At 34.9% G+C, this 26,193-nt stretch overlaps 1 protein-coding gene and 1 pseudogene across 1 annotated transcript; one reads left to right on the top strand and one right to left on the bottom strand.

Moving 5' to 3' along the window:
- LOC105128329 (probable LRR receptor-like serine/threonine-protein kinase At4g08850) lies at positions 1 to 26,193 on the bottom strand (annotated as a pseudogene).
- LOC105128124 (uncharacterized transporter C5D6.04-like) lies at positions 3,877 to 12,748 on the top strand. The gene is made up of 11 exons (XM_011029646.1): positions 3,877 to 3,972; positions 4,115 to 4,292; positions 7,244 to 7,323; positions 7,428 to 7,552; positions 10,772 to 10,893; positions 10,992 to 11,234; positions 11,387 to 11,479; positions 11,735 to 11,835; positions 11,948 to 12,000; positions 12,098 to 12,283; positions 12,416 to 12,748. The coding sequence occupies exons 2-11, from the start codon at positions 4,158 to 4,160 to the stop codon at positions 12,538 to 12,540; spliced, it is 1,263 nt and encodes a 420-aa protein (XP_011027948.1). The 5' UTR covers positions 3,877 to 3,972; positions 4,115 to 4,157; the 3' UTR covers positions 12,541 to 12,748.

Raw genomic sequence — 26,193 nt, 5'->3', positions numbered from 1 at the left:
TTGATCAAATTATTATATAATGAAAATCATTTGAAACGGAATATATGTGCTCCATATTTAATCCTAGCTTATACATGGATCTGCGTTTGCATGCCGACAGACATATTAATTATTCGGAACCAGCAGCCTTCATCTCGAGCAGCTGAGACACCGTTCGCATGGTTGGTCGAGATTGAGGGTCAACACATATGCATAAACGAGCAAGATTTATGATACAGGACAAAAGATCAACGGCTTTTCGTTCTGCGGGAGGTGAGAGACGGGGATCTGTTGCATCTTCGAAGTGGATTTCTTGATTAGCAGATGAATCTAGAGAGGAAATGAGTTCCCCTGGATGCTTTCCCATCAGAACTTCGAATGCCAACACCCCAAAGCTATAAACATCGGATTTCTCATTCACTTCCATTGTGTAAGCGAGCTCTGCAACAGTCAATAGAAGACCATAAAAACTTTTAGCACTAGGTTTGCTAACAACGTAATTACAGCCAAAGACCATAAAAATATATTCTTTTCTCACCTGGAGCAACATATCCATAGGTGCCTGCAATTGCTGTCCAATTTGATGAATCAGGCTTCAGAAACCTTGCAGTGCCAAAATCAGAAACATGAGCCTCAAGTTCAGAGTTCAGTAAGACATTCTTGCTTGATATGTCTCGATGAACTATAGGTGTAATACATGATAATTTTGGTACACATTATCAAAATGAAGTGTGCATAGACCTTTTAGAGTGTAGGATGGGTTTTGCGTCTGCTTCTAGCTTCGTTACCAGGACGCCGCATGTAGGTCATATGTTTCCTAATATATTCTAGGGAACTGGCACGAGTGACATTGTAGATTAATTTTTTTATATAAAAAATATGTGTGCCTTCCAAAAGTTCATATGAACAGGGCCGACCCCTTTATTTCAGTCACATGATAATTGATACTTCTTTTCTGTTTGAAAGATGGGTGTAAATCTATGATGTGGTTCGGATATGCAAGTATATTTATGTTTCAAGGGAAGAAATGAAGAAAACAATTCAACTATCTCAGAAATAATAGGGCGGTGTCTGTATTTTTTTTTTAGTGTTATGGGTTTCTGAAATGTCATTCTACCAGTTGAGTGAGATCATCCTTCTCAAAGTTTTACCTAGGTGTTTCGAAGTATATGAGCACCATTTTCTTTTTTCTCCTAAAATACATTGCATTTTGCATGGAACAGGGTCTGACAGTTGCCAATATATCAGCCACAACATTCCCTCAAACACTGGATTGGCTGCATGGCTATGTTCTTCAGGTAAATCTTACTGATCAGTTTTGTATAATTCTGAAATGTGTCGACCACTGAACATGTTGTTCACATGGGAAATTGGATGTGTTGGAGATTAACTAACTGTTCCGACATCATATTGCTGGTGTTCTCCCACATCAGCAAGGCATTTGAAAAGCTGTTGCCCTTGTGTGCGAGGCAGTTAATTCACTGCTTCATTATGCTCTGAAGAGTTTTCTTCTTCATCTTGCACATTTCATTCCTTCTGTCTTTTTTCTCAGTTCTCCAATGACACCTCCTGAAGAGGTGTAGCATTTTGCTAAAGATTATGGGTTACGTTTGACAAAAATTAGGAATTATTGGTCTTTGATTGATATTCTCTTCCATTTCTTTCCAATTTTGGACCTTGAGAAATAGCATTGAAGCATCAGGTGTCAGTTTCGCTGCCTTGTTCTTGTTTCATTGAACATTAGAAAATGATCCCTCAACATTAGCAGTGATTTTCTTCTAGTTTCTTCTTGACCTGCTTATCTTGTTTTTCTATATCTCTTCTGCGCAATTGCTTTCACGATCCAGAGTATTGAGCAAGGCATTTCACCAGTGTCCAGCGAAAATGGTAGACAACCAGCTCAAAATTAGATTACCTGCGGATGTTAGCTTGAGCAGGACAGGTATGAATGGGATCTTTGTGGTTGATTCGAATGCATGCAGGTGTGAAAATGCAATGCATTTTCAAATGCATCTAATTGATTTTGAATGAAAAGAAGAGTCCTAACAAAAAAAAAAAAAAAAAGACTGATCCTTGCCTAAATGCGGATTTAGTTGTCCAAGTTGCAAATCTGTCCCCGTGCAAAAATAAATAAACAAAAATGTAAATATAAATAACATAAATAAAACCTGTCTGTCTTTGTTTGTACGAATGGGATGCCTGTTTATTATCATCACGTCTTAAATGGTCATTCAGAATTCAGTTGCATGCTTTCGTCGAATAACACATGACCTATCTTTGCTGAATTCACTTTTGGCTTTTGTTGCTCATACGATTTCCTTATAGTTTTGTGCGCATGACTAGCTCTTGCACATTACGTGGTCTGCACGAATGGCTTTTACCTGCGCAGCCTATAGTTTTGTCCTCTTACACGCAGTATACATAACTGCTATGCACTTTATGCAGAATTTCTAGGAACAGCTTTTTAACAGATGCAGTAGCTGAATGCAAATTGAGGAGCTTAGCGCAGAGACCTTCAACCCTTGTAAGATGTAACTTATTAGGCTTTGGGAAAGCTACTATCAGACAATGAAACTTCTTGTGATGGCAGCACTTGCAAGTTTTCGAAGCTGCCCCATGCGGTGGACCAAACTATTTTGAGGGTATTCCAGATCTTGGCTACCCCCATATAAAACTGGACACGTAGAATCATCTAGCACATATTGCCGAATCTAAAGTTATGATTGGATTGCTTTTGATGTTTCCAGACTTCTTCGTGATCTTTAATTTGTATATCTTGTTTATAAACATATTTTTAACACATTTCATGTCGTATTGCAATAAAAAATGTTTGCATTAAGCACACAGACAAACCCAGCATGCACAGAGACATTAAGATGATTAGTAAGCATCAAATAGTTGATGCCGACAAGCTAATTTAGCCTAGTAAAGTGGATTAAAAACGATTCATGACAGGCAGCAAGTTTGTCTATCATGTCATGATAGTTATTCAAATAAATACTGAACAAGCTGTATATGACATTATGTCACTGAGCTTTTCTCCTTCGTACCAAATGAATTATGACACGACCTCCGCTCACAAGTCAAGCCTGCAAGGAATAAGGAGGAGCAACAGAAACCCCATTTCGTACCCCCACTGTGCAGTACAGGAACTAATAATCAAATCTCAAAATAAATAACTAAATGACTTGAGCAATGGGGTGACAGAATTTTTTCCCCTCAAACCCAGCCTTCTCCCATCATAAAAATGAAATCATTCTTGCCTTCACGGTGGCATTTCATTTATTCAAGAGAATATTTGTGTTTCCTTTACGTATCGTAGTTGATCACTCACTCTTAAATGCATCTGTCTTATCGTCGATGTGGTATCATGGTGGAGAAACTTGAATATGTCTCCCATTATCATATCTGTGGATTTTCTTTTTATTAATTATTAATATTATGTCCTGATTAGCTTGTACAGTATACACATACATGAATTAATTTTATAAGTTTTAAAATTAATGATTATACAAGCCAAAATTTATAAGATTCATAATTTTATAAAACAAATTTAAAACCTAACTAATTAAAATTCACCTTAGATTTCTTGCACTGATGGGATGCCGATCCTGTTTAGCCCAAATCTTTATTTTCTATTTGACTTTACTTTTATGTTCTCTGTGGGTGCAAATACACCATTCCATAATTGTGTTTGATTGTCTACTCTATTTTAGTGTTATTCCGATGAAGATGACAGCCTCTCCATGTTTATCACTCCCATAAAAAAATGTTGGCTCTTTTGGTTTAATTATGTGTTTAGCTTTATAGAGATAGATTTCACGTTTTATTTTTATTTTTGAAGGTATCTTGCTTTTCTCACCTTAGTTTTCTTTAATCATGAATGCCTTGCTATTCTAAATTAAACTTCTAATCTTCTTGCCTGCTTATGCACCAAGAACAGATTTAAAACATCAGTTTGTGGCCTCTAGCTACTCTAAAGCATCCTGTTCAGTTAAGTGCATGTTTTCTGAAACAATTTACACACATATCACAATTCCATGCAACCGTTAGTTATATTCTTATGGCAGTTAATTCTTGTGGAATTTCAGAGATTTTAATTATGAGAACCATCTTTCTTTCTTTTTTTTTCCAGTCTGGTGTGGGAACGACTCTAAGAGCTACTTTTATAAGCTGCTATGGACATTTGGAAACTGTTCTTTGTTGCACTTATGCCAGTTTTGAAGGTGCTCCTGCTCACTGCTGTTGGCGTATTTCTTGCAATTGAGCGCGTGGGTATTTTGGGGGCAGATGCGCGAAATCATTTGAACAACGTAAGTATTTGTTTGGTTCTGTTGCTTCTATCTCTATCTGTTTGTATACACACTAGAAAAAACAACTGAGTTTTTATTTGTCTTGAGGGGAGATTTAGTTAATAAACTGACTCTTGTCAGCAAATTTTCTTAACCTTGATAATATATTTTAACTGTGAGGTTGTAGATTTGTTTTTTTAAAATTATTATTTTAAATTTTATAAATTTAAAAAATTTATTAAAAATTTATATAATTATTAATTTTAAAATTCATAAAATTAGTATAGATATACACAAGTTAATCAATTTTTTTTTAAGAATTTCAAACATAGAATTTACTTAACAATTTCCGTTGAAACAATTTTCTAAATACAGAAATTAAATTCTGAGAATCATACATGACAACAGCTTTATCCGATACATCATTTAGATTCATGCCATCTAAATACAAGACAATTTCTTCAGGGCAGGGCAAATTTTCATACTGTTCCAAATGAATGGTTGATTATTGACTATGATTGTATCTATTTTTTAAGCGACTTGTAACATGGATAGAACCAGGATTTTTAAGCTCTAAAATTATTGTCCAAAACTACAGAGAAATAGAGAAGACTCTAGTATTTTTTTGTAAATTAAGTTTGTAATTCAATAATCCTCTAGAAAACAGAGCTTACTATGCCGCTTGAATATATAAAAAATATCCTAATAAGTAAAGCAATAATTAAACTAAAAGTTCTAATCTTTTAAAACTTCTATGCTAAATTTAGGTATATTCATGAACTTCGATGAAGCTATCTTCTTTACTTATGGGTAATATGAATTTTTAAAACATTATTATCGAACTTTTAAGTTGATTCAACAATCAAATATTTATGAGTTATGATTAATTTTTGTTAGTAAAGTCATTTGACGTGGCCATACTTCTTCTTGAGCTTTGGGCTAGGACTTTTGTTAAGCACTCTACCTTAGGCTTCCCCACTTGAGAAGAATTCGTCCATGTTTTCATGGTTAAAAATTGAAATCATATATTCCAGATGAATAGATACTTCAAATATAACAATTTTGATTTACTATCAAGTACATGTTGAACAACATCCGAAAGTTTTTTCACTACATCATCAACATCTTTTGTAGTTCATTTTACCTTCGAGTTTCTGATTGTGTCATTACTAGACTAGTTGGTATATTCCTTATGCAAGCATCTTCCATTATTTTTGGCAAGGAAGAATTTTGTGGATTTGTTAGTATTTATACTTCTTTCACTTACTATTTAATTTTCTGAACCATGATTCCAGTTGCACAATCTTTTTTTTTTCATGGAGAGTAATGCAATTGATGATGTCTGATTGTGCTCTTCAAACTTTTCTTCAAGGATTGACTGATTTGAAGGACTTTTCTTTTCTTTTTTTAGTTTTTCAAGACATTAAGAATCAATACATGATACTAATTTAAAAACTTTTTCAATAAAACATTGATAGATAAAATAATTTTTACATTAATATTGTTTTTGTTTTTATTACTACTATAATGTTGAAACAATCTATTTCGAAGAGATGACATGTCTTTTAAGTTTCTTCTCCTTGTTATTTGAGAAGATTGAACATAATAATAATAATAATAATAATAATAATAATAATAATAATCTAATTACTTATCCAGTATAAAGTTTTATTTTAATTATATTGCATAAATTTTGAAATTGATAATTATCTCAAAGCTTACTAGGATGGAATTAAGACTTTACTAGTACATGTTTTTTTTTATAACAAAGAAAGTATGTGAATGATAAGTCCTGTTTTTTTATAACAAAGAATCTTTTTAAAATAAAAGTAAACTTTCAATTCGAACAATTAGTTAATGAATTTTTTATTTGAAAAATTCCATAAAAAAAAAATTATTTTATTAAAATTATAAATATTTTTTTTTTAAAAAAAAAACAGGCTGATTGCAAGATAAGTCTCCTATACCTTGTCTTTCATAAACACCATGATCTATATAAACATGATGTCTATATGAGTTTTTATAAATGAATCTAGGGTTTGGTTCGCTTTGTGGTAAGTTTTTGAACACATCTCTCTCCTCTTCTTAATCCTTATTCGTGCCTCTTATTAGTCTAACTAAATATTTCCAGCTATTTAGTATATATTGATGCCATTGTTTGCTCTAAACAACCTAGTTTATGTGATTGAGTTCCTTTTGTTGCCTTTTAAGCCCACACAGTATGCCATAAAGCTTACAATCCTATATCATAAGGTGAGTTGCTATCATATCCGTTCATCAAATATGTCAACCGATTCTAATACTAACTAACACGTATATAGTGTGGATAAAAACTATAATTTTCAAGTTCTAAGTTTATGAATTGAAATTATAGAGAAAACTCTAATATTTTCTAAAAAGTTTATAATTTAATGATTTTTCAAAAGATAAAAAGTGTGCAATGCTGTTTAAATACAAGAAAAATATTATAATTAGTAAAATTCTAATTAAATTAAGAGCCATAACCTAAAGAAAAAGTGTCCAAATATAACAAGGAAAATAAAGAAAAATCATGAGGAGTAACTTTTGAGCTAAAGTTAAATGTGTTTCTGGACTCAATGAAGTTGTCTTCTTAAACTTAGTGGTAACAAGGTTTCTAGAGTATCTTAGTAAAATTTCAACTCGATCAAGATAGATCAAAACTTATAAACTGATTTTGATAGAAAGATCATTTGATGAGTCCAGACTATTTGTTAACCTTTGAGCTGGGACTTTTAACATGCACCGAATCCCTTTTTAGACTTGTGTAACAACATTATTCATTTCAAGAATGAATTTTTTTTTTTACTTTGCTTGATACAAGGTGGGGGTGGAGGGGTGGGGTGAATACATTTTTTTCAGTTTTTCCTTACTGTATTGCTCTAATTGATGCATTGAACATTCTGAATTTTGTGTGACTATAATGTGTATTTTTAAACTCAATTGTTGTGCAGCTTGTGTTTTATGTCCTGGGTCCAGCACTTGTTGGGAGCAGCTTGGCAAAATTCGTAACATTAAAAAGCTTGCTTGAGCTGTGAGTTTCTCTGGCAAATTTTTTTGGGGCTAGTTGCTTTCATTGTGGCATTCTTTTTTTTTTCATGCTGGTTTCTTAAATCCAAATTTGGTTGAATTATGCAGGTGGTTCATGCCACTAAATGTTCTCATGACCTTTATCATTGGCTCAGTGCTTGGATGGTTGCTTGTAAAAATTACCAATGCTCCTAAACGTATGCGGGGCATGATCTTGGGATTTTGTGCTGCAGGTAAGCTTTATTATATTTGGCTAGTTGATAGTATTAGGAAAACTAGTAACGGATACTAATAGGATACTAATATGACCGGATCAATTTATAATTCATAAGTTTTTTTTTTTTTTTTTGTGCAATCAAAATTATGATTAAATAATTAACAAATATAAAACATCAATCACACAAATCAATGCCAAGATTTTTATGTGAAAAACCTGATGCAAGAAAAACTACGGGATCGTAGTCCACTTAAAACCTTCCACTATTAATAAATAATGGGTTCACAATTGTTTTTTTTTTTTAGATTCAACTAAGGGTTAAAACATAAATAATATTAAGAACAATTTATTCTTGGAATACAACAAAATTAAAAAAGAAGTATTTGAGAAAAATTCACAATACTGACAGCTTTATTTTCTGTCAAAACGGTCAACTTCCACACCACTATTTTTTGATCCAACCGTTTAGAATGAAGAATAACATATCTAAAAGCTGCTGTCAAAATTTTAGCCCGATCCAAGCTGGAAATCAGAGAAAAAAAGATAAACTACTCTACTGCCTCCTTTTCTTTTCTTTCTCCTTTTTTTTTCTTCTCTCTTTTATTTTTTCTTTTTCAAATATGTTATGAATAGTAAACCTTATATTTTTAATTTCAAGAAACAAATATATTACTTTCTCTTAATAATTAATATTAATTAATATGATGGTACTACTATCATATTATATATTATACGAGACAACACACAACAACTAAAGATATGTCTGTGAATCTTGAGTGTCTTTTCCCGTTTACATTTTCACAAAATATTGATCTTCAAGAAAAAGCAAAGGTCTGAATAAGTTAGTTCACTGTCATTGGGTATCAATAGTCAAGTCAGAATCTTTAGGTCTGATGATATGCCATCTAAACAGATTATCCTTCCAACACAAACAAATAAATTTTTGCCCTTTTTTCCCCTCCCTACTCAGCCCTCTCCTTCTGTCTTTCCTAGCTTAGAAAAGAGGCTGACGTGCCGTTCTCTGGTATTGAATCAAGCAGAAATGCATTTCTAACATTTACGCTCCCATCTCACACCTTTATGCTTCTTTCTTTGGCTATTATATGCTGTGATGAAACACTTGGGATGTTATAATCAAATTATACATGCCTATATATCACTCATCGATATTCGGTAGTATTTCACTTTCTCAGCTATTTTTTTTTAGAAAAAAACTCTCTTGAAAGATATTAGAATTTAGAACACCAATTGAGGACGAGGAGGTAACCTAGAAGACAGTACATCAGTCCAGTTCGTGCCAAGATTTTCAGTGGTAATAATATAATGCTCGGTTTCTCAAAATCCTTAGAAAATAATATTTATAGACCTCCATCATACCAGTTTATGTTACAAAGTGAAGAGTTCGTAGTTAGTGGAACTACAAGTTCCTAGTAGTGCGTGGAATTTCAGGTAAGTTGTTGGTAATCATCATTAGTTATGGTGACTTGTTGTGTCTTTAATGAAGAGATTAGAGTTTAATAAGCGTTGATAGCTGACTAGAAATGATGTGTTGTACAAAACTCTTAGCGGGCGCCCATGGATAGTCACCACCAGAATATGAGAAAACATTGATAAAATATTATGTTGAGAAGCTATCTACTGTTTACTCCGTCGACTAATTTACTAACGAAAACATTTCATTCGAAACCTTTAAGGCTATAAGTTTAACCGATTTTAGGTTTATTTTTTAAAAATTATCGTTTTAAGTTTTATAAATTTTAAAATTATTAAAAATTTATATAATTATTAACTTTAAATTTGATTGAATTAGTTAAAATATACATAAATTACCCAACTACTCACATTAAAAAAAATTATTATTAAAAAATTTCTTATCAGATATTTGTTATCTATAAATAAAATGTACTAACCACAATATTCTGGTAACGAGTGCACAATGTTGTTCTAACTTTTCAAAGTTTTTAAAAAATATATTAAGGAACATCTCCAAAGCTTGGTAATGGATCGAGGCCCGTGAACAGCTCGTGAGGACGAGGGTGAGGAGGCTATTCAAGCCTAGCATGAACGACTAGATTTATATGTTTTTTTTTTTTTTTTAATTTTGTGCACCATCAAAACTTAAAGATCTTCAATTAATTAGCAAATAGGATGTTTGACAAATTGTTTCGAATCTTACCTTTCTATAAATCATCATTGAGATTTTCATAATTGCATTCAGCTGTATAATTGGCTATTTTGTATAATATAACTACAAATTTTTTATATATAAAATAATACAAACATAATATATAAAAAAAAATCATGATTGAATAACACAACATTAAATAAATATTGCATTTATAAAATGCAATTTCTTTACAAAACACCACATTAAAAAGGAAGGCTAGGGTTTAATTTTGTGATATATAATGATTTGGAATCATGATAGGATAAGTTCTTGATATTCAGAATCATGATAAACTAAAATTATGGTATTTCATAAAATTTTCTTTTTATCACACTATGCTATTAGCAAATATTTTTAATTTATCATGCTATTTTTTTTTAATCCATATAATTATATTGGGAACCTCTCATACCCATTGTAGAAATTAATGGTTTTGGGAACCTCTTTTTATCATACTATGCTATTAGTCAATATTTTGTTAGACGAAATCTCTTTTTATTTTATTTGTTTATCTTTTTTTAAATGAATAATTTTTTTTATTAGTAGAATATTTTTTTTGTCAAGATGAAAGTTTATTTTTATTAGTCAATATATATATATATATATATATATATATATATGAAAAATTAATATATAATATATCAACAACATAACACAACATGCAAGAATGAAATTGGGAAAAAAAATATTTAAATGATGGATTTATTTTTAAAACAAGCATTGTTCACCCACAGTAACAAACAGTAAAAGAACATATTATTTTAATGTTATTGCATAAATTTTGCTCACCGTATCTCTGCTCATAAAAATTAATTAGCACCAATCTAATCCAACAAGACCAATAAAGAGAAGGATATATGCTTTCTATCCACATTGGAATTCTGCGTTGATTAATAATAAAAGCATGCTACCTTACTAGTTTATTCACAACAATAATATGTTAATTTGAACCTCACATCTATTAACCAATGACCAGACGTCCACGTGTCACCTCATAATTGAAATTACTGCTATAGGTAAATGATATTATATGATGATATATGATAGGATGGATATCGATGTGAACAGGAAATCTGGGCGCCATTCCTCTCATACTGATCCCAGCTGTCTGCAAGGAAAAAGGAAGTCCATTTGGAGATTCTAATGCCTGTAACACGCGCGGTCTGGCATATGCTTCGCTCTCTATGGCTGTACGGCTACATTTTCTAACTTGAACTTGATTTAAAAATGGTGGTGGTAGGGAACTGGGATTCGTAAACCTCCTTCCAATCTTACTTTTATGTTTCAGATTGGTGCCATCTATCTGTGGTCATATGTGTACCATATTGTGCGTGTATATTCATCAAGTAAGGATTCTGATGAATCCAAACTGGATGAACTGCCGGAGGGCGCGGAGTCTGCTGGAGAAACAACAGAAAACCTCCCAAAATGCCGCACAGGGCCCCTCCTCCCTTTAAAAGAGCCCTCACTTGAAGAGGGTCATATGGAGCACTTGGAGCTTGATTGTGTAGTGCCACAGGAGAAGGCCAAGGTCATTTGAAATTTGAATATTTACCTTCATTTTTTCAGTGCTTTCTTATCTATTTCAAATATTGTTTCATGTTCATTATGAGCACATTTTCGTTCTGAAGGTAAATAAAATGTTTGAGAGTCTTCATCCTACCCGTCAATATTTCTTGACAGGAGCCATTTCCGAGTAACGTTAGGCAGGGCTTTCAGAAGGTTATAAAGAAACTCAACTTGAGGAGATTGTTTTCGCCTATAATTAACGGAGCGGTATGCTAATCTGCGCTTTGTACATGCCTGGTTTATTCTTGAACAGCATTGATCTTTGAAGAACATTTATGGAGACATTTTCGTGAAGCAGGCATTCATAAGCAGCTTGCGGATTTTTTTTTTTTACAGTTTCTTGGTCGCGTTAAAAAATCTTGAAATTTCCTACTTTCTTGGTCACGTTAAAAAATCTTGAAATTTTCTAGACTTAAAGTATAAAATGCCAGATTGACACCCTTTACTGCTTCATTTTTATAGATTGTTGGCTTTATTATTGGTGTCGTCCCTCCGTTCCAAAAAGCCTTAATCGGTGATACTGCCCCTCTTCATGTGGTGGAAGACTCTGCGTACTTTCTCGGGTCAGTATCCGACTTTGATGATACGAAGATTCCCAAGCAACCAAAAATGTTATGTTAGTTTCATTTTCAGCTACCTAACAAGTTTCCCCTGGCATTCCTTTCATGTTTCCAGGGAGGCAGCCCTTCCATCTGTCACTTTGATCATGGGAGCAAATCTTCTGGAGGGTAAGCGTGATCTTTTTGATTTTTGTCAAGATCCCTCCTTCTTTCACAAGTTGAATTGTTGAGAGATGGAAATAACGATCACCATTGATGTCCTCAGGTTTGAAAGGGTCAAAGGTGCCACTCATGGTGATTATAGGTATAGTAGCTGTCCGGTATATTATCTTGCCGATTTCGGGAGCACTTATCATTAAATATGCAGTCCGTTTTGGCTTGTTGCACTCTGACCCACTTTATCAGTTTGTTCTTCTGCTTCAATTTGCACTTCCTCCAGCAATCGGCATAGGTCTGTTAATTATGATTAGTGAATTATATGCCTTACTGCTACAAGATCCACGCAAAGCTCCACCATGTTCATGTGTTTTGGTATTAACTCGATTTGTTTCTCTCTCTTGTTGTTTTGGCCTTGACTTGGCAGGTACGATGACCCAGTTGTTTGGAGCTGGCCAAACCGAATGCTCTGTGATCATGTTATACACCTATGCCTTGGCCACCATTTCACTAACACTTTGGTCAGCATTCTTCATCTGGTTTGTCAAATAATTGTCACCTGCCTCTTTGATCTCTTTCGACATGATGATCTGTCAACGCATTATCAGTGAGCAGAGTTGCTTCATTAGTTTTCTGCAAATACATAAGTAAATAAAGAGATTACGCACTGTATCTCAAGGTTTTGAAACACGACAATATCATAATTTGCTGCAAGTATATTATGCAAATGCAATAAGAAAAATAAATCCTTGCACTTTTATTTATCTTTTTGATGCGTATTTAAGTGCTCTTTTCCTTTCTTTTTTTTTTAATTTATTTAAGATGAAATTTAATAAATTCTTCATTGATATATAATGCTATATTTTTTTGTGCCCTCACCAAATCTTCAAAGCGTGCGCAAGAGACCGCAAGAGAGCGTTATGTGCCCTCACCAAATCTTCATCATGGCTCTGCTGAATTCAGCCATGATGACATGCTTATGAGTAATAGGATGGTGGTATGCGTTAAGTTTGACTTTTACAAGAAATGGTTATGATTAATAAATTCAAACACGGGAGTTACGATAAATATAGCCATAAAACCATCTCGACAGCAAATCTATTGACCCATCAATCCTGGCCGTACGTACCCAACTGTTAAATTTTTTTTGAGAAATCCTTGTCTGATGAAATACAAAACTTAATTCATGCGCTTAAAGGAGAAAGTATATACTCTTGTTAGAACACAGACCTTTGCGAAGATTCCACGAATTCTATTTATTGAAGGCTTCTTTTTCATTAAAAAAAAGTGTTGTTATATAATTAATAGACAATTAACATGTCCCAGTAAACAACCTGTGAGATTAAATAGATAATGGGCCACAACATATCATTTTAATTTAAGAAATTAAAACGTGATTAACATTCATGACTTCATACTCGGTCGCACAATCAAGATCAGAGTGCTAGGAAGCTCTTTTGATTTCGACATAAATGTGGGCATATTCTGTCTTTTTTACTCATAACTTGTTCAGTAACGCGCCTTCCTAGGATTTCCTTCGAAAACGTTATTGCATATATTGTTTATCAGCAATGCGTAGTTGTGTGTGTGTTTGACCATTCGGTATTATCTCTTGCATCTGTATGTTCTTAGGGACACAAAAACTGATAAAAGGTTCAAAGCCTGCTAGGAATATGGAAGCTGATCAAATTATTATATAATGAAAATCATTTGAAACGGAATATATGTGTTACATATTTAATCCTAACTTATACATGGATCCGCGTAAGCATGCCGACGGACAGATTAATTATTCGGAACCAGCAGCCTTCATTTCGAGCTGCTGAGACACAGTTCGCATGGTTGGTCGAGATTGAGGGTCAACACATAAACATAAACAAGCAAGAGTTGTGATACAGGACAATAGATCAACAGCTTTTCGTTCTGCAGGAGGTGAGAGACGGGGATCTGTCGCATCTTCGAAATGGATTTCTTGATTAGCAGATGAATCTAGAGAGGAAATGAGTTCCCCTGGATGCTTTCCCATCAGAATTTCGAATGCCAACATCCCAAAGCTATAAACTCCGGATTTCTCATTCACTTCCATTGTGTAAGCGAGCTCTGCAACAGTCAATAGAAGACCATAAAAACTTTTAGCACTAGGTTTGCTAACAACGTAATTACAGCCAAAGACCATAAAAATATATTTCTTTTCTCACCTGGAGCAGCTTGATATGTCTCGATGAACTATAGGTGGAACACAATCATGATGCATATAAGATATAGCATGAGCTATGCCCTTAACAACAGCTATCCTTTTTCCCCAATCCAACTTCCTGGCTCTTCTTCATCGCTTAGCATGCCAGCCAAACTACCCCTCTCCAAAAATTCATAAATCAAGAACGTGTGCCTTCCTTGAGAACAAAATCCATGGAGTTTCACTATGTTGCGATGGCGTAATTGTGTTAAAGCTTCAACCTCATTGCTCAAGCTTTTCGTAGTCTCAATCTCTTCGTCTTGAACCAGATAATTCTGCCTTTTCACCGCAAACACTTGACCATCTGACATTTCTGCTTTATAAACCTTAATTTCCGGTTCCTCCCTCCCCAATGCAGTACTTGTCATCAAAGTTCTTTGTAGCTTCAATGAAGTCTCCGTACATAATTTTCCCTTTAAAAAACCATATTGGTAAGGGAATTTCCCTCCTTGATCTGCTTTCACGTCTGGAGTTCCGATGGTGGAGAAATGCAATAATACCAACCAATGCGAGTGAAAGAAACAAGGCACCGAAGCGACAATAATAACAAGTTTGCTTTTGCTGTCAGGAAGTCGACCTTCTAAATTCTTGTGTGAAAAGTTGACAGCAACCAAGCTCAACATTTTGCTGAGAGATGCAGGAATTGAACCTCTGAGAATATTGTGGGACAAGTTCAGCTGCGCCAAACTTGTAAGCTTTGCCAGCCGAGAGGGTATTTCTCAAGTTGGGAAAACTAAGAACAACCGGAAATTAATTTACCCGGATCAACTTAGTGGAATATAATTTACAATTTACAAGTCCCAATTCTTTCCCTTTTTGTACAGTAAAACAGAATCAAACAATGATTAAATATAATGCAAATAATCATAAAATTAAGACCAAGATTTTAACATGAAAAACCCGATGCGGGTGTTGTAACCCAATTTTGGATTCATTAAAATTTTTTAGGAATATTATTTTATCTTATTATTCAAGACAAAAAAAAATATAATAAATAAAAAAAAGAAAAAAAAAGAGTTTAAAATATATTTTCTCGAGTCAACCGTCATTTTCTGTCAAAACCGAGTCCACCAGGTCAATACGGGTTAAACAATGTCGACCGGGATGAAAAATGAGTTTCGGGCTGTTTCGGGTCAAAACTGTCATTTTCGATCAAAACCGAGTCCACCGGGTCAATGCGGGTCCCACCATGTCGACCGGGATGAAAAATGAGTTTCGGGCTGTTTCGGGTCAAAACTGTCATTTTCGATCAAAACCGAGTCCACCGGGTCAATACGGGTCCCACCATGTCGACCGGGATGAAAAATGAGTTTCGGGCTGTTTCGGGTCAAAACTGTCATTTTCGATCAAAACCGAGTCCACCGGGTCAATGCGGGTCCCACCATGTCGACCGGGATGAAAAATGAGTTTCGGGCTGTTTCGGGTCAAAACTGTCATTTTCGGTCAAAACCGAGTCCACCGGGTTAATACGGGTCCCACCATGCCGACCGCGATGAAAAATGAGTTTCAGACTATTTTTTGTCAAAACTGGTATTTTTGGTCAAAAAACCCGGTCCACCGAGTTGATACCCGTATAAAAAAGTTTTTTTTGTAATTTAAAATTAATTTTAGCGGATGAAAAAACTTTTTATAATACTGATTTGAATTTTTAATTTTTACCCCTATAAATAAATATTATTATATTATTATTTAATATTATTATATATAATAAGACAAATAGTAATCGGTGGAAGTTTGAAAATTTTAACAATGCTAACAATTCATCCGTGAATTGTTGTCTGAATTGATTGGCTATAAATAGCCAATCAATTCAAGACAGCAAAAAGAAGAAAAGATTAAAAAATTGATTCTGCATTCTCAATTCTCAAATTCACGTATTACTATTTGGGTTACTGTTTGAGCACTATTCATTTTTCTTATATTTTTATGCACCCTAGTAAGATATTAAATTTTTTTTTAATAAATAAAAAAATATAAAAAATATTCCAACCGTTAGATTTAATAGTATTTAGATCTGAGCCTTTGATTTCTTAGGATACAATAGGCTTTACCACACCAGATTAAACTCCAAATCAATCTCAGCCGCTCAAATAATCTGCCCTTCGATCTGGTTGCGCCACGTCGTCCGGTATACCGAGCACTCGGTACACCGCGCCACACCAGATCGTAGCCTATTCAATCCTGACCGTCCGATCAACTAGGAGATCAAACGAATCACAGCCGCACGATCTGTTCATCCAGGATCCAGCGGTTCACAGCCTTCAGACGCAGGAGTGCACCATACACTCGTCCACACCAGATCAAAACCCAGAGCTTCTCTCTCCTCTCGCCGGCGATTCTCTCTCTCTCCACGGATCTCCCATTTCCGGCCGTCTCAAGCCGTGCAACCACCGCAAAATTGTGCATCGCCTCCACCTGAGCAGAACCCCGGCCTTTTCACACTTTTTCACCGGCTAATTTGTCCGGAAAAAGGCCGCGACCGACATCGACCAATCGACCTTCAAGTTGTCGATTCACCCTCCTCAGCCATCAACGGACAACGAGACCACCACCATCAGAATCCTCGTCCTCAGATCTACCAGAATCGACTATCTTTCGCCGGAAACTCGCCGGAAAATTTCGCCCGTGAACAGTAACCGCGGGTCCAGTGGCATTTTCATAAATTTTCGATAAATCCGAGGGTATTTCAGTCTTTTGCCTATACAGGGGTGCTCAGGTAATTTTTATGATATTTTATTGTATTTTTTGATATTTTTATATATAAATACTTGTAAATTCTTGCATAAAAAAAAACAAAAGAAAACCAAAACAAATAACAACGCGGGTTTAACACTCATTTTATCATATCACTGTTCATAGGTCAAAAACCCAATTTTCAAGAATTGATATATCTATTTGTGAATGATATCAAAATAATTTTTATTTTATAAAATAAATTTTCTCGACACGTCTCTTTTATTTATAGAAAAGGACCGATGTCAAAAAAATTAAATACCAAATATGGATTATGTCCATTATTATTTATTTGGTAAATTAGACGTAACTCTCCTTTTTAGGGATAAATGTCGATATTTTAGACAAAGTCTCCTAATTTTAGGGACTGATGTCATTTTTAACGCGTCTCCTATTTTTAGGGACCGACGTTAACCATGTTAAAAATTTTACAAATATGCTCAAAAATATAATAGCATTTGAATCAAAAATAAGAAAAACACACAAGTTAAAGGTAACCTTTCTCTGAAAGGATGTTTTAAGGGTGGTGTTTACCTTCCCTTAATCATAACTAACCCAGTACCCGAATCTCTGGGACCAGTGTCTAATTTTGGATTTCTAGTTCCCTCAAATTACTAGATGGCGACTCCAATAAAATCTTTATTTCAATACAATTACAATTCACAAGTCCCAATTCTTTCCCTCTTTGTGCAGTAAAACAGAATCAAACAATGATGAAAAATAATGCAAATAATCACAAAATCAACACCAAGATTTTTAAGGTCGTGTAGCGACAGCGGGAAAAACCACGGGACCGTAGTCCACCTAAAAATTTCCACTATTAACAAATAATGGGTTCACAATTATTCTTCCTCAGATTCAACTAAGGGATACAACATATATATCATCAAGAACAACTTATTCTTGGATTACAACAAGATTAAAGGAGAATTATTTAAGAAAAACTCACAATACTGATAACCCCGTTTTCTATCAAAACGGTTACCTTCCACACCACCAATCTTTGATCCGACCGTCCAGAATGAAGATCAATGTGTCTAGAAGCTGCTGTCAAAATCTCATCCCAATCCAACGGTGAACGAGCTGTAAATCAAAGGAAGAACGCAGGCTGCTCTGCTGCCTCTTCTTTTTTTTTTTTTTCTCTTTTGGTTTTCTTCTCCTCTCTTCTATTTTCAATTCTGCCGCTATAGTACCTGAACCACATTAATATTAATACCAAGAGATATCCATCACTTGAAAATTAATGTGGTGCTCCTACCATCACATGGTATGGGACCACACACAACAAATCTCCCCCACACACATCATATGAGAAATTCGTCATACCGACGATCAATATGTAAAATTCAATTTAGAAGGCTTTGACAAGCCTGCTTCCCTTCGGCAGAACTCAAACTTCTCTCTCGATAGAGGTTTGGTCATCATGTCAGACACGTTGTCATCAGTATGGATCTTCTCAACAACGAATGACTTCATCTCCATAGCATCTCGAATCCATTGATATCTAACCTCAATATGCTTTGATCGAGAGTGAAAAGTAGGATGCTTACTGAGATGGGTTGCACTTTGACTATCACAGTGCAATACAAAGTTCTCTTGAACTAGGCCAAGTTCATGCAAAAACTTCTTCATCCATAACAACTCTTTGCCCCCTTCAGTAAAAGCAATATATTCGGCCTCTGTAGTGGATAATGCAACATATTTTTGCAACCTTGATTGCCATGAGACTGCTCCCCCTGCAAACTTCATCAAGTATCCTAATGTGGACTTTCTAGAATCAACATCACCAGCCATATCTGCATCTGTGTATCCATCCAACACAGGTTTATCATTACCAAAACATAAGCTAAAACTAGAAGTACCTCTAAGATACCTGAGTATCCATTTCACTGCTGACCAGTGTTCTTTACAAGGATTGGAGAGGAACTGACTAACCACACCAACTGCATGAGCTATATCCAGCCTTGTACAAACCATGGTATACATCAAGCTACCAACTGCGGATGCATAAGGAACCTTTTTCATCTCATCTTTTTCTACATCACTTGAAGGACACTGTTTAGAACTTAGTTTAAAGTGGCTTGCAAGTGGAGAACAAATAGGTTTGGAGTTGCTCATATTGAATCTCTCAAGTACCTTTTGAACATATCTCTCCTGAGATAGCCAAAGTTTCCCCTTCTTCCTGTCACATGTGATCTTCATGCCAAGAATTTGTTTTGCTGGTCCTAAGTCTTTCATTGCAAAAAACTTGCTCAACTCTTCCTTCAACATCTGAATCTTCTTAGCATCATGGCCAACAATCTATATATCATCCACATATAACAAGAGAATAATAAAATTTCCATATGGAAACCTTTTCATAAATACACAATGATCAGAAGTGGTCCTGTCATAACCATGATCCACCATGAAAGAATCAAACTTCTTGTACCATTGTCTTGGAGTTTGTTTTAACCCATATAGGCTCCTTTTCAACTTGCAAACTAACTGCTCTTTACCTTTTGCTTCAAACCCTTCAAGCTGCTTCATGTAGATTTCCTCATCTAAATCACCATGGAAAAAGGCAGTTTTCACATCAAGTTGTTCAACTTCAAGATTCAAACTAGTAGCTAAGCCAAGCACAACTCAGATTGAAGACATCTTGACCATTGGTGAAAAGATTTCTTCAAAATCAATACCCTTCTTCTGACCGAAACCTTTCACAACCAATCTTGCCTTGTACCTTGGCTGCAAGCAATGTTCATCAATTTTCAACCTGAACACCCATTTATTCTTGAGTGCTCTCTTACCTTTAGGAAGCTTCACTAACTCAAAGGTATAGTTTTCATGCAAGGATTTCATCTCTTCTTGCATTGCTTTCAACCACTCAATTTTTTTCTCATGTGACATAGCTTCATCAAAGCATTATGGCTCTCCCCCATCAGTGACCAACACATACTCATAAGGAGAATATATGGTGGAAGGTTGGCGAGGTCTAGTTGACCTCCTCAATTGTGGCTCATTTAAAGCTTCTTGCATAACTTGTTCAGGAATAACATTAATATCATCATTAGTTACTTCAGGATCACCAACTAATGGCGCAATAAGAGAACCACCATTATCATCATTTTGCAAGTCTCCCCCATGATTAGCAGGCATCAAAGGTAGTTGTAGAGTAGGTCTTGGATTTGAATTAATTGGAATAAAAGTGGTAGACTTTGTTTTCTCCTTTTGTTCAAAGTCTTCAATGGTTTGATCTTCAAAGAAGATAACATCTCTGCTTCTCACAATTTTCTTCTCTTTTGGATCCTACAACCTATAGCCAAACTCATCATCTTCAGAGCCTAAGAAAATGCATTGCTTTGTCTTGCTGTCAAGCTTAAACCTTTCATCTCTAGGAACATGTACAAATGCCCTGCATCCAAACACTCTTAAGTGTGCATAAGAGACATCCTTTCCTTTTCAAATCTGGAACATCAAATTCAAGAGGAATTGATGGAGAAAGGTTGATAATGGCAACTGTAGTCTTCATTGCCTCACTCTAAAAGGACTTAGGCAGCTTTGCATGAGAGAGCATACATTTAATTCTTTCAACAATGGTTCTGTTCATTCTCTCAGCCACTCCATTCTGCTATGGAGTTTTAAGAACTATCTTCTCTAACTTGATACCATGTTCCCTGCAATACTTCTCAAAAGGACCCCTGTATTCACCACCATTATCAGCTCGAATATATTTCAGCTTTCTACCAGTTTCTCTTTCAATTCTGGGATGGAAATCCTTAAAGACATCAAGCACCTGATCTTTGGATTTCAAACAAGTGGCCCAAATTTTCCTAGAGTGATCATCAATAAAACTATCAAAGTACAATGCACCCCTAAAAGACTTATCAATCATAGAGCAAACATCAGTATGAACTAAATCAAAAACATGTGATCTTCTATATGAAGGTGATCTTTGAAACGCAACTCTGTGTTGTTTGTCAACTAAACAATGAGTACATGTGTTCAAATTCATACCTTTTAATGGAAGGTAGTTCTTCTTGGTAAGGATGCCAAGGCCTTTCTCACTCAAATGTCCAAGCCGTTTATGCCATAAATCAGTAGAGCAATCTTCAATTGCATTCACCTCCCATTTGATCACCTTGGCTTGTGACATGTAGAGACCCATTTTCTTCCTTTTAGCAACAATTAGGGAATTTCAGGAGAGCTTCCATTTACCATCTCCAAAATAATTATGATAGCCTTCTTCATTAAGAGTACCTATAGAGATCAAGTGTAAACGCATATCAAGCACATGCCTAACATCTTTGAGTAGCAACTTGCACCTAGTATTGGTTTCTAACCAAATGTCTCCAATGCCCACAACATTAGCCATCCCTTGATTTCCCATCCTAACTTGACCAAAGTCACCAACAGTGTAGGATGTGTAAAAATCACGTCGAGGTATAACATGGTAAGAAGCAGCTGAATCTGCAACCCAGGTGGTATCATGACATGCAAGATTAACACAACCATCATCACAAACAATGGCAACATCACCATCAAATACAACTGCAGCTGTACCATTCTCTTCATTCTTGTCTTCGTCTTTACCCTTTTTATCTCTTCTATACTTTCTGCAATCTTTTTGCATATGCCCAGGCTTGTCACAATAATAACACTTAAAACCCTTCCTTGACTGAGATCTTCCTCTTGGCTTCCATTTGCCTTTTCTATTGCTGGATTCTCTATCTTGTTTGCCATGAGAGAACCTACTTGGACTTCTCCCTCGACTTTCTGTAACATGTACATGAGACTCGGAAGTGCTTGTACTTTTCCTTCTCTTCTCTTCATTGAGGATACAATCCTTCACTGTTTTCAAAGTGATCTTCCCATTCGGAGTAGAATTGCTAAGTGACACCACCAAAGTCTCCCAACTATCCGGCAATGAACTCAGTAAGATTAATGCTTGCATTTCATCGGCTAACTCCAGATTTATCAATGACAACTGATTCAAGAACCCTTGGAATATATTTGTATGCACTGAAGCATCTTTATCATCTCTATACTTCAAATTCATAAGGTCTTTAATTACAAAAACCTTGTTTTGTGCACTCTCCTTAACAAATGTTTCTTCCAACATCTTCCAAACTGTATAGCAATCATGTTCTTGAGAGATATGATTAATGGACTTAGAAAATACCCATTTTCTAACATTAGCAATAGCCTTTCTATTTAGCCCATTCCATTTTGCATCATCCATATCATCAGGCTTTATTCCTTTACATTCAATCAGCAAAGCCAAATTATTACAATATAAGTGATCTTCCATCATTGTTTGAGGAAGTAAGCTTTATCATGCCCGAATCTTCCTTTTCCATTTTAACTGCACAAGAAATTCAATCTACACAATCAGGCTCTGATACCACTTACATGGGAAAACTAGGAACAACCGAACACCAATTTACCCGGATCAATTTAGCAGAATACAATTCACAATTCACAAGTCCCAATTCTTTCCCTCTTTGTGTAGTAAAACAGAATCAAACAATGATAAAATATAATGAAACTAATCACAAAATCAACACTAAGATTTTAACATGGAAAACCTAATGCGAGAAAAACCACGGGACCGTAGTCCACCTAAAAACTTCCACTATCAACAAATAATGGGTTCACAATCATTCTTCCTCAGATTCAACTAAGGGATACAACATATATATCATCAAGAACAACTTATTCTCGGATTACAACAAGATTAAAGGAGAATTATTTGAGAAAAACTCACAATACTGATAGCCCCGTTTTCTGTCAAAACAGTCACCTTCCACACCACCAATCTTCGATCCGACCGTTAGAATAAAGATCAACGTGTCTAGAAGCTGCTGTTAAAATCTCAGCCCAATCCAACGGTGAACGAGCTGGAAATCGAAGGAAGAATGCAAGCTGCTCTGCTGCCTATTCTTCTCCTTTTCTCTTTTGGTTTTCTTCTCCTCTCTTCTATTTTTAATTCTGCCGCTACAGTACCCGAACCACATTACTATTAATACCAAGAGACAGCTATCACTTGAAAATTAATGTGGTGGTCCCACCATCACATGGTGTGGGACCACACACAACACCCTCCAGAAAGCAAATTATAGCCCAGATCTAGTAAGTCATGTAAACCTACAAGATTTCCGATTTGATAGGGGATTGTCCCGTTTAACCTATTCATGCCCAAGCTTAAAAATTGAAGTTTAGAGCATTCTCCGATTTGATATGGAATTGGCCCGCTTAGCATGTTCAAAGAGAGATCTAGATTCTCCAAGCTGGACAGGCCGTCAATTCCCACTGGTACCTATCCTGAAACCATGCTATCTTTCAGATTTAGAACCAAGAGGTTGGACAATTTTCCAAGTTGTGCTGGCAACTCACCAAAAATTTGATTTGAAGAGAGGTCAATCACTCTTAGTTGGTTTAGCAGAACAACCTCATCAGGGATTTTACCACCAAGCAAGTTTCCAGCAACTCTCAGAACAGTCAGGTTCTTGCACTCTCCCCATTTGGGTGACAGCTCGCCTCTTACCCTGTTGAAACTTAGGTCAATATAAGTGAGGTTTGGATACCCTCCAAAATCTTGTCCTAGAAACCCCGGCGGTTGTGTTCAAGCCTAACTCTATACAAGGTGCGGTAATTTTTTAGGCTTACCGGGATTGGACCGGAGAAATTGTTAAAGGCGGCGCTGAAGTTGACAAGTTTTCCACCTTGGCACACTTGCTGCGGCAAATGGCCTGTGAATTTATTCTCGGCCAGGTGTAGAACAGTTAATGATGAAAGGTTGCCTAATTCTGCAGGCACGAAACCAGACGATTGGTTCGTGAGCAAGCGCAAGTCAGTTAACTTGCTCAAAGTACCTATATTTGGTGGGATGTTTCCTGAAAGAAGATTGTTGGAAAGCCGTAGAACGGCCAACTCACTCCAGTTACCTAAAGATGAAGGGATAGGTCCGTGAAAACGATTCTCATCTAGAGCTAGAAGGGACAGAAATTTACAATTTCCAATTTCCAATTTCCTATTTCTTCAGGAATTCGACCTTCAAGCCCAGTGGTTTGAAGGAGGAATTTTTTAGGCTAACAAGGCCAGTTTTGTTCGCGGCTGACCCATCAGGGAATAGCCGTGGGTCTATTATGCCAGTGATGTTGTTTCGGGAAAAGTCGAGCTCATAAGCCTGAGTAAGATTAGCAAGAGAAAGAGGTAGAGTACCATAAAGAAAATTTGTGGCAAGATCAGATATTGGAGTTTGTAAAGACTACCAATGCTAGATGGAATGGTTCCTGTAAGTTGATTTTCTCTAAGGTCAAGTCGAAGAATATTTGTTAAAGAAGAGAAATCCAAGTATTGCAGGGTACCTGTCAAGCCCACGTTTGGAAGATTTATTTTATTTGAGTTACATTTCCTGCGTTATCTCAAGTTATTCCACGCCACTGGCATGGACTAAGGGTACTTGAATTGGCATTTGCTGGGGCGTCCCACGACTGGAGAATGGATTGGTTTCCAAGACTATCTTTCCATCTGAGCAAGGCCTCGGCTTCTGCATTTGAAGCTAAACTTGCTTTGCTGCAAAATAGCAGCAAAATACCCAGTCAATTAAAATTGCCAGAGAAACAAAACTTCCTCGGGCCATTGTAACAAAGGCTGCCGTGTTTAGCTCCTCGCCTATGGCAAGTAGCAGCCCTGAATCTTGGAGGGCTACGACAAAGAGTTTGACCAGCCAACCCATTTGACAAATTCAATGCCAACTATGTGGGCATCCAAAAATTGCTTTACGCCACTTAAAAGGACTTTAGAGGCGGTTCAGAATTAGGAGGTTGTATTTTAAAATATTTTTTATTTAAAAATATATTAAAATAATAATTATTTTATTTTTAAATTTTATTTTTCATATTAAAACATCTCTAAAAATATTAATATGAAGTGAAGTAAAAAAATTAAAATTTTATTAGAAATATTTAAAGAAAAAAACTCTAAAAAAATATAATCTAAAAATAAATTTACTGGACAACTAAACAGGATATAACCAGTGCTTAACTTGTGAGAGAAAGAAACTAACTTATAATAAATACAAATAGAAGTAGGTTTCACATATATTTATTTAAGACTTAACAAATGAGAAGGTGATAATTACTTTGTATTATAAAACAAATGCAAGTTCAGTGGATATAAAGAATATTGGTGATATATAGATATTTAAGGTTTTTTTTTTTCTATAAGAATACTAATTACCATTGTACGAAAAGCAGTAAAGAAGGGATGAAAATATATAGCTGTATAAATATAAATATAAATATAAATTGCAGACCATCATGTAATTTGAGGGGGAAAGATTGTAGTGAAGCATATACAATGAGAGTGATAATATTAATTTAGAGCTTCGATTTAATTAATTGATTGGGATTGAGAGAAGGTATGGATTTAATTTTCATTTTCTTTGATTTGAATATTCAACTAAACTTAATTTTTTAATTGTCGCTTTGTCCTTTCCTTTTCTTTGAATTTCTCAAACTTAATTCTCTCTTTCTTTTCAATTTGATTTTGAGCCCGTTTCGCTATGATTTAGCATTTGTTTTACTATTTAACCATGAGTTTTGAATTCAGTTTTTGAGAAGCTCCTTCTAAATATTTTTGTTATGTTTTTCCTCTGCTTTTCATTAAATTGTATTTATATTATTGAATTTATTATTCATAAGACCAAAATAACCTTATTTTTATTTGAACTAATCAAAAAATCAATGCTAGCTAATTTTTGCATAAATTAAAAATTTGATGAGACCCAAGTTTTTGCATCTGATAAAAATATATAAATGTTTTAATTCTCAACAATTATTTACATAATTTAATCCCTCCTATTAATTTTTTTAATTTATATAATTCCATGTTCACAACTTTATAGAAACCAGAGGTATTCTTATATGGATTATGTTTGAGAAGTTTAATAGGACAATAAAATTAGTCTTGTTTACAATATATTAATAATGAAATGCACATTAATATATTGTAAAATAAAAAATTAATACATGTTTTTTTAGATCATTTTATTATCAATATCAATTTCACCAATTATTTTAACTAAATATTTTGGACATATTTTTTGTTAAATCATAATTTAAATCAAACACGTATTTTAATCAAAACAATTATAATTAAAAATAATTTTTAAAATTTTTTTTTTTGTAGAAGTGAATCACAAAAACTACCTTTTCCAAGAGTTGAGTGGAAGAGCTAGTAAAAGAGGCCAT

Source organism: Populus euphratica, unplaced genomic scaffold (assembly GCF_000495115.2).
Source record: "Populus euphratica unplaced genomic scaffold, PopEup_1.0 scaffold49.1, whole genome shotgun sequence".
Classification (NCBI taxonomy): domain Eukaryota; kingdom Viridiplantae; phylum Streptophyta; class Magnoliopsida; order Malpighiales; family Salicaceae; genus Populus; species Populus euphratica.
This window is presented reverse-complemented; position numbering and strand designations above follow the sequence as displayed.

Excerpts from the sequence above, each read along its gene's own strand:
- LOC105128124 (XM_011029646.1), top strand. The coding sequence starts at position 4,158 with ATGGACATTTGGAAACTGTTCTTTGTTGCACTTATGCCAGTTTTGAAG. Across the intron at positions 4,293-7,243 it reads CGCGAAATCATTTGAACAAC|CTTGTGTTTTATGTCCTGGG; the intron begins GTAAGTATTTGT and ends ATTGTTGTGCAG. Across the intron at positions 10,894-10,991 it reads ATGCTTCGCTCTCTATGGCT|ATTGGTGCCATCTATCTGTG; the intron begins GTACGGCTACAT and ends TTTATGTTTCAG.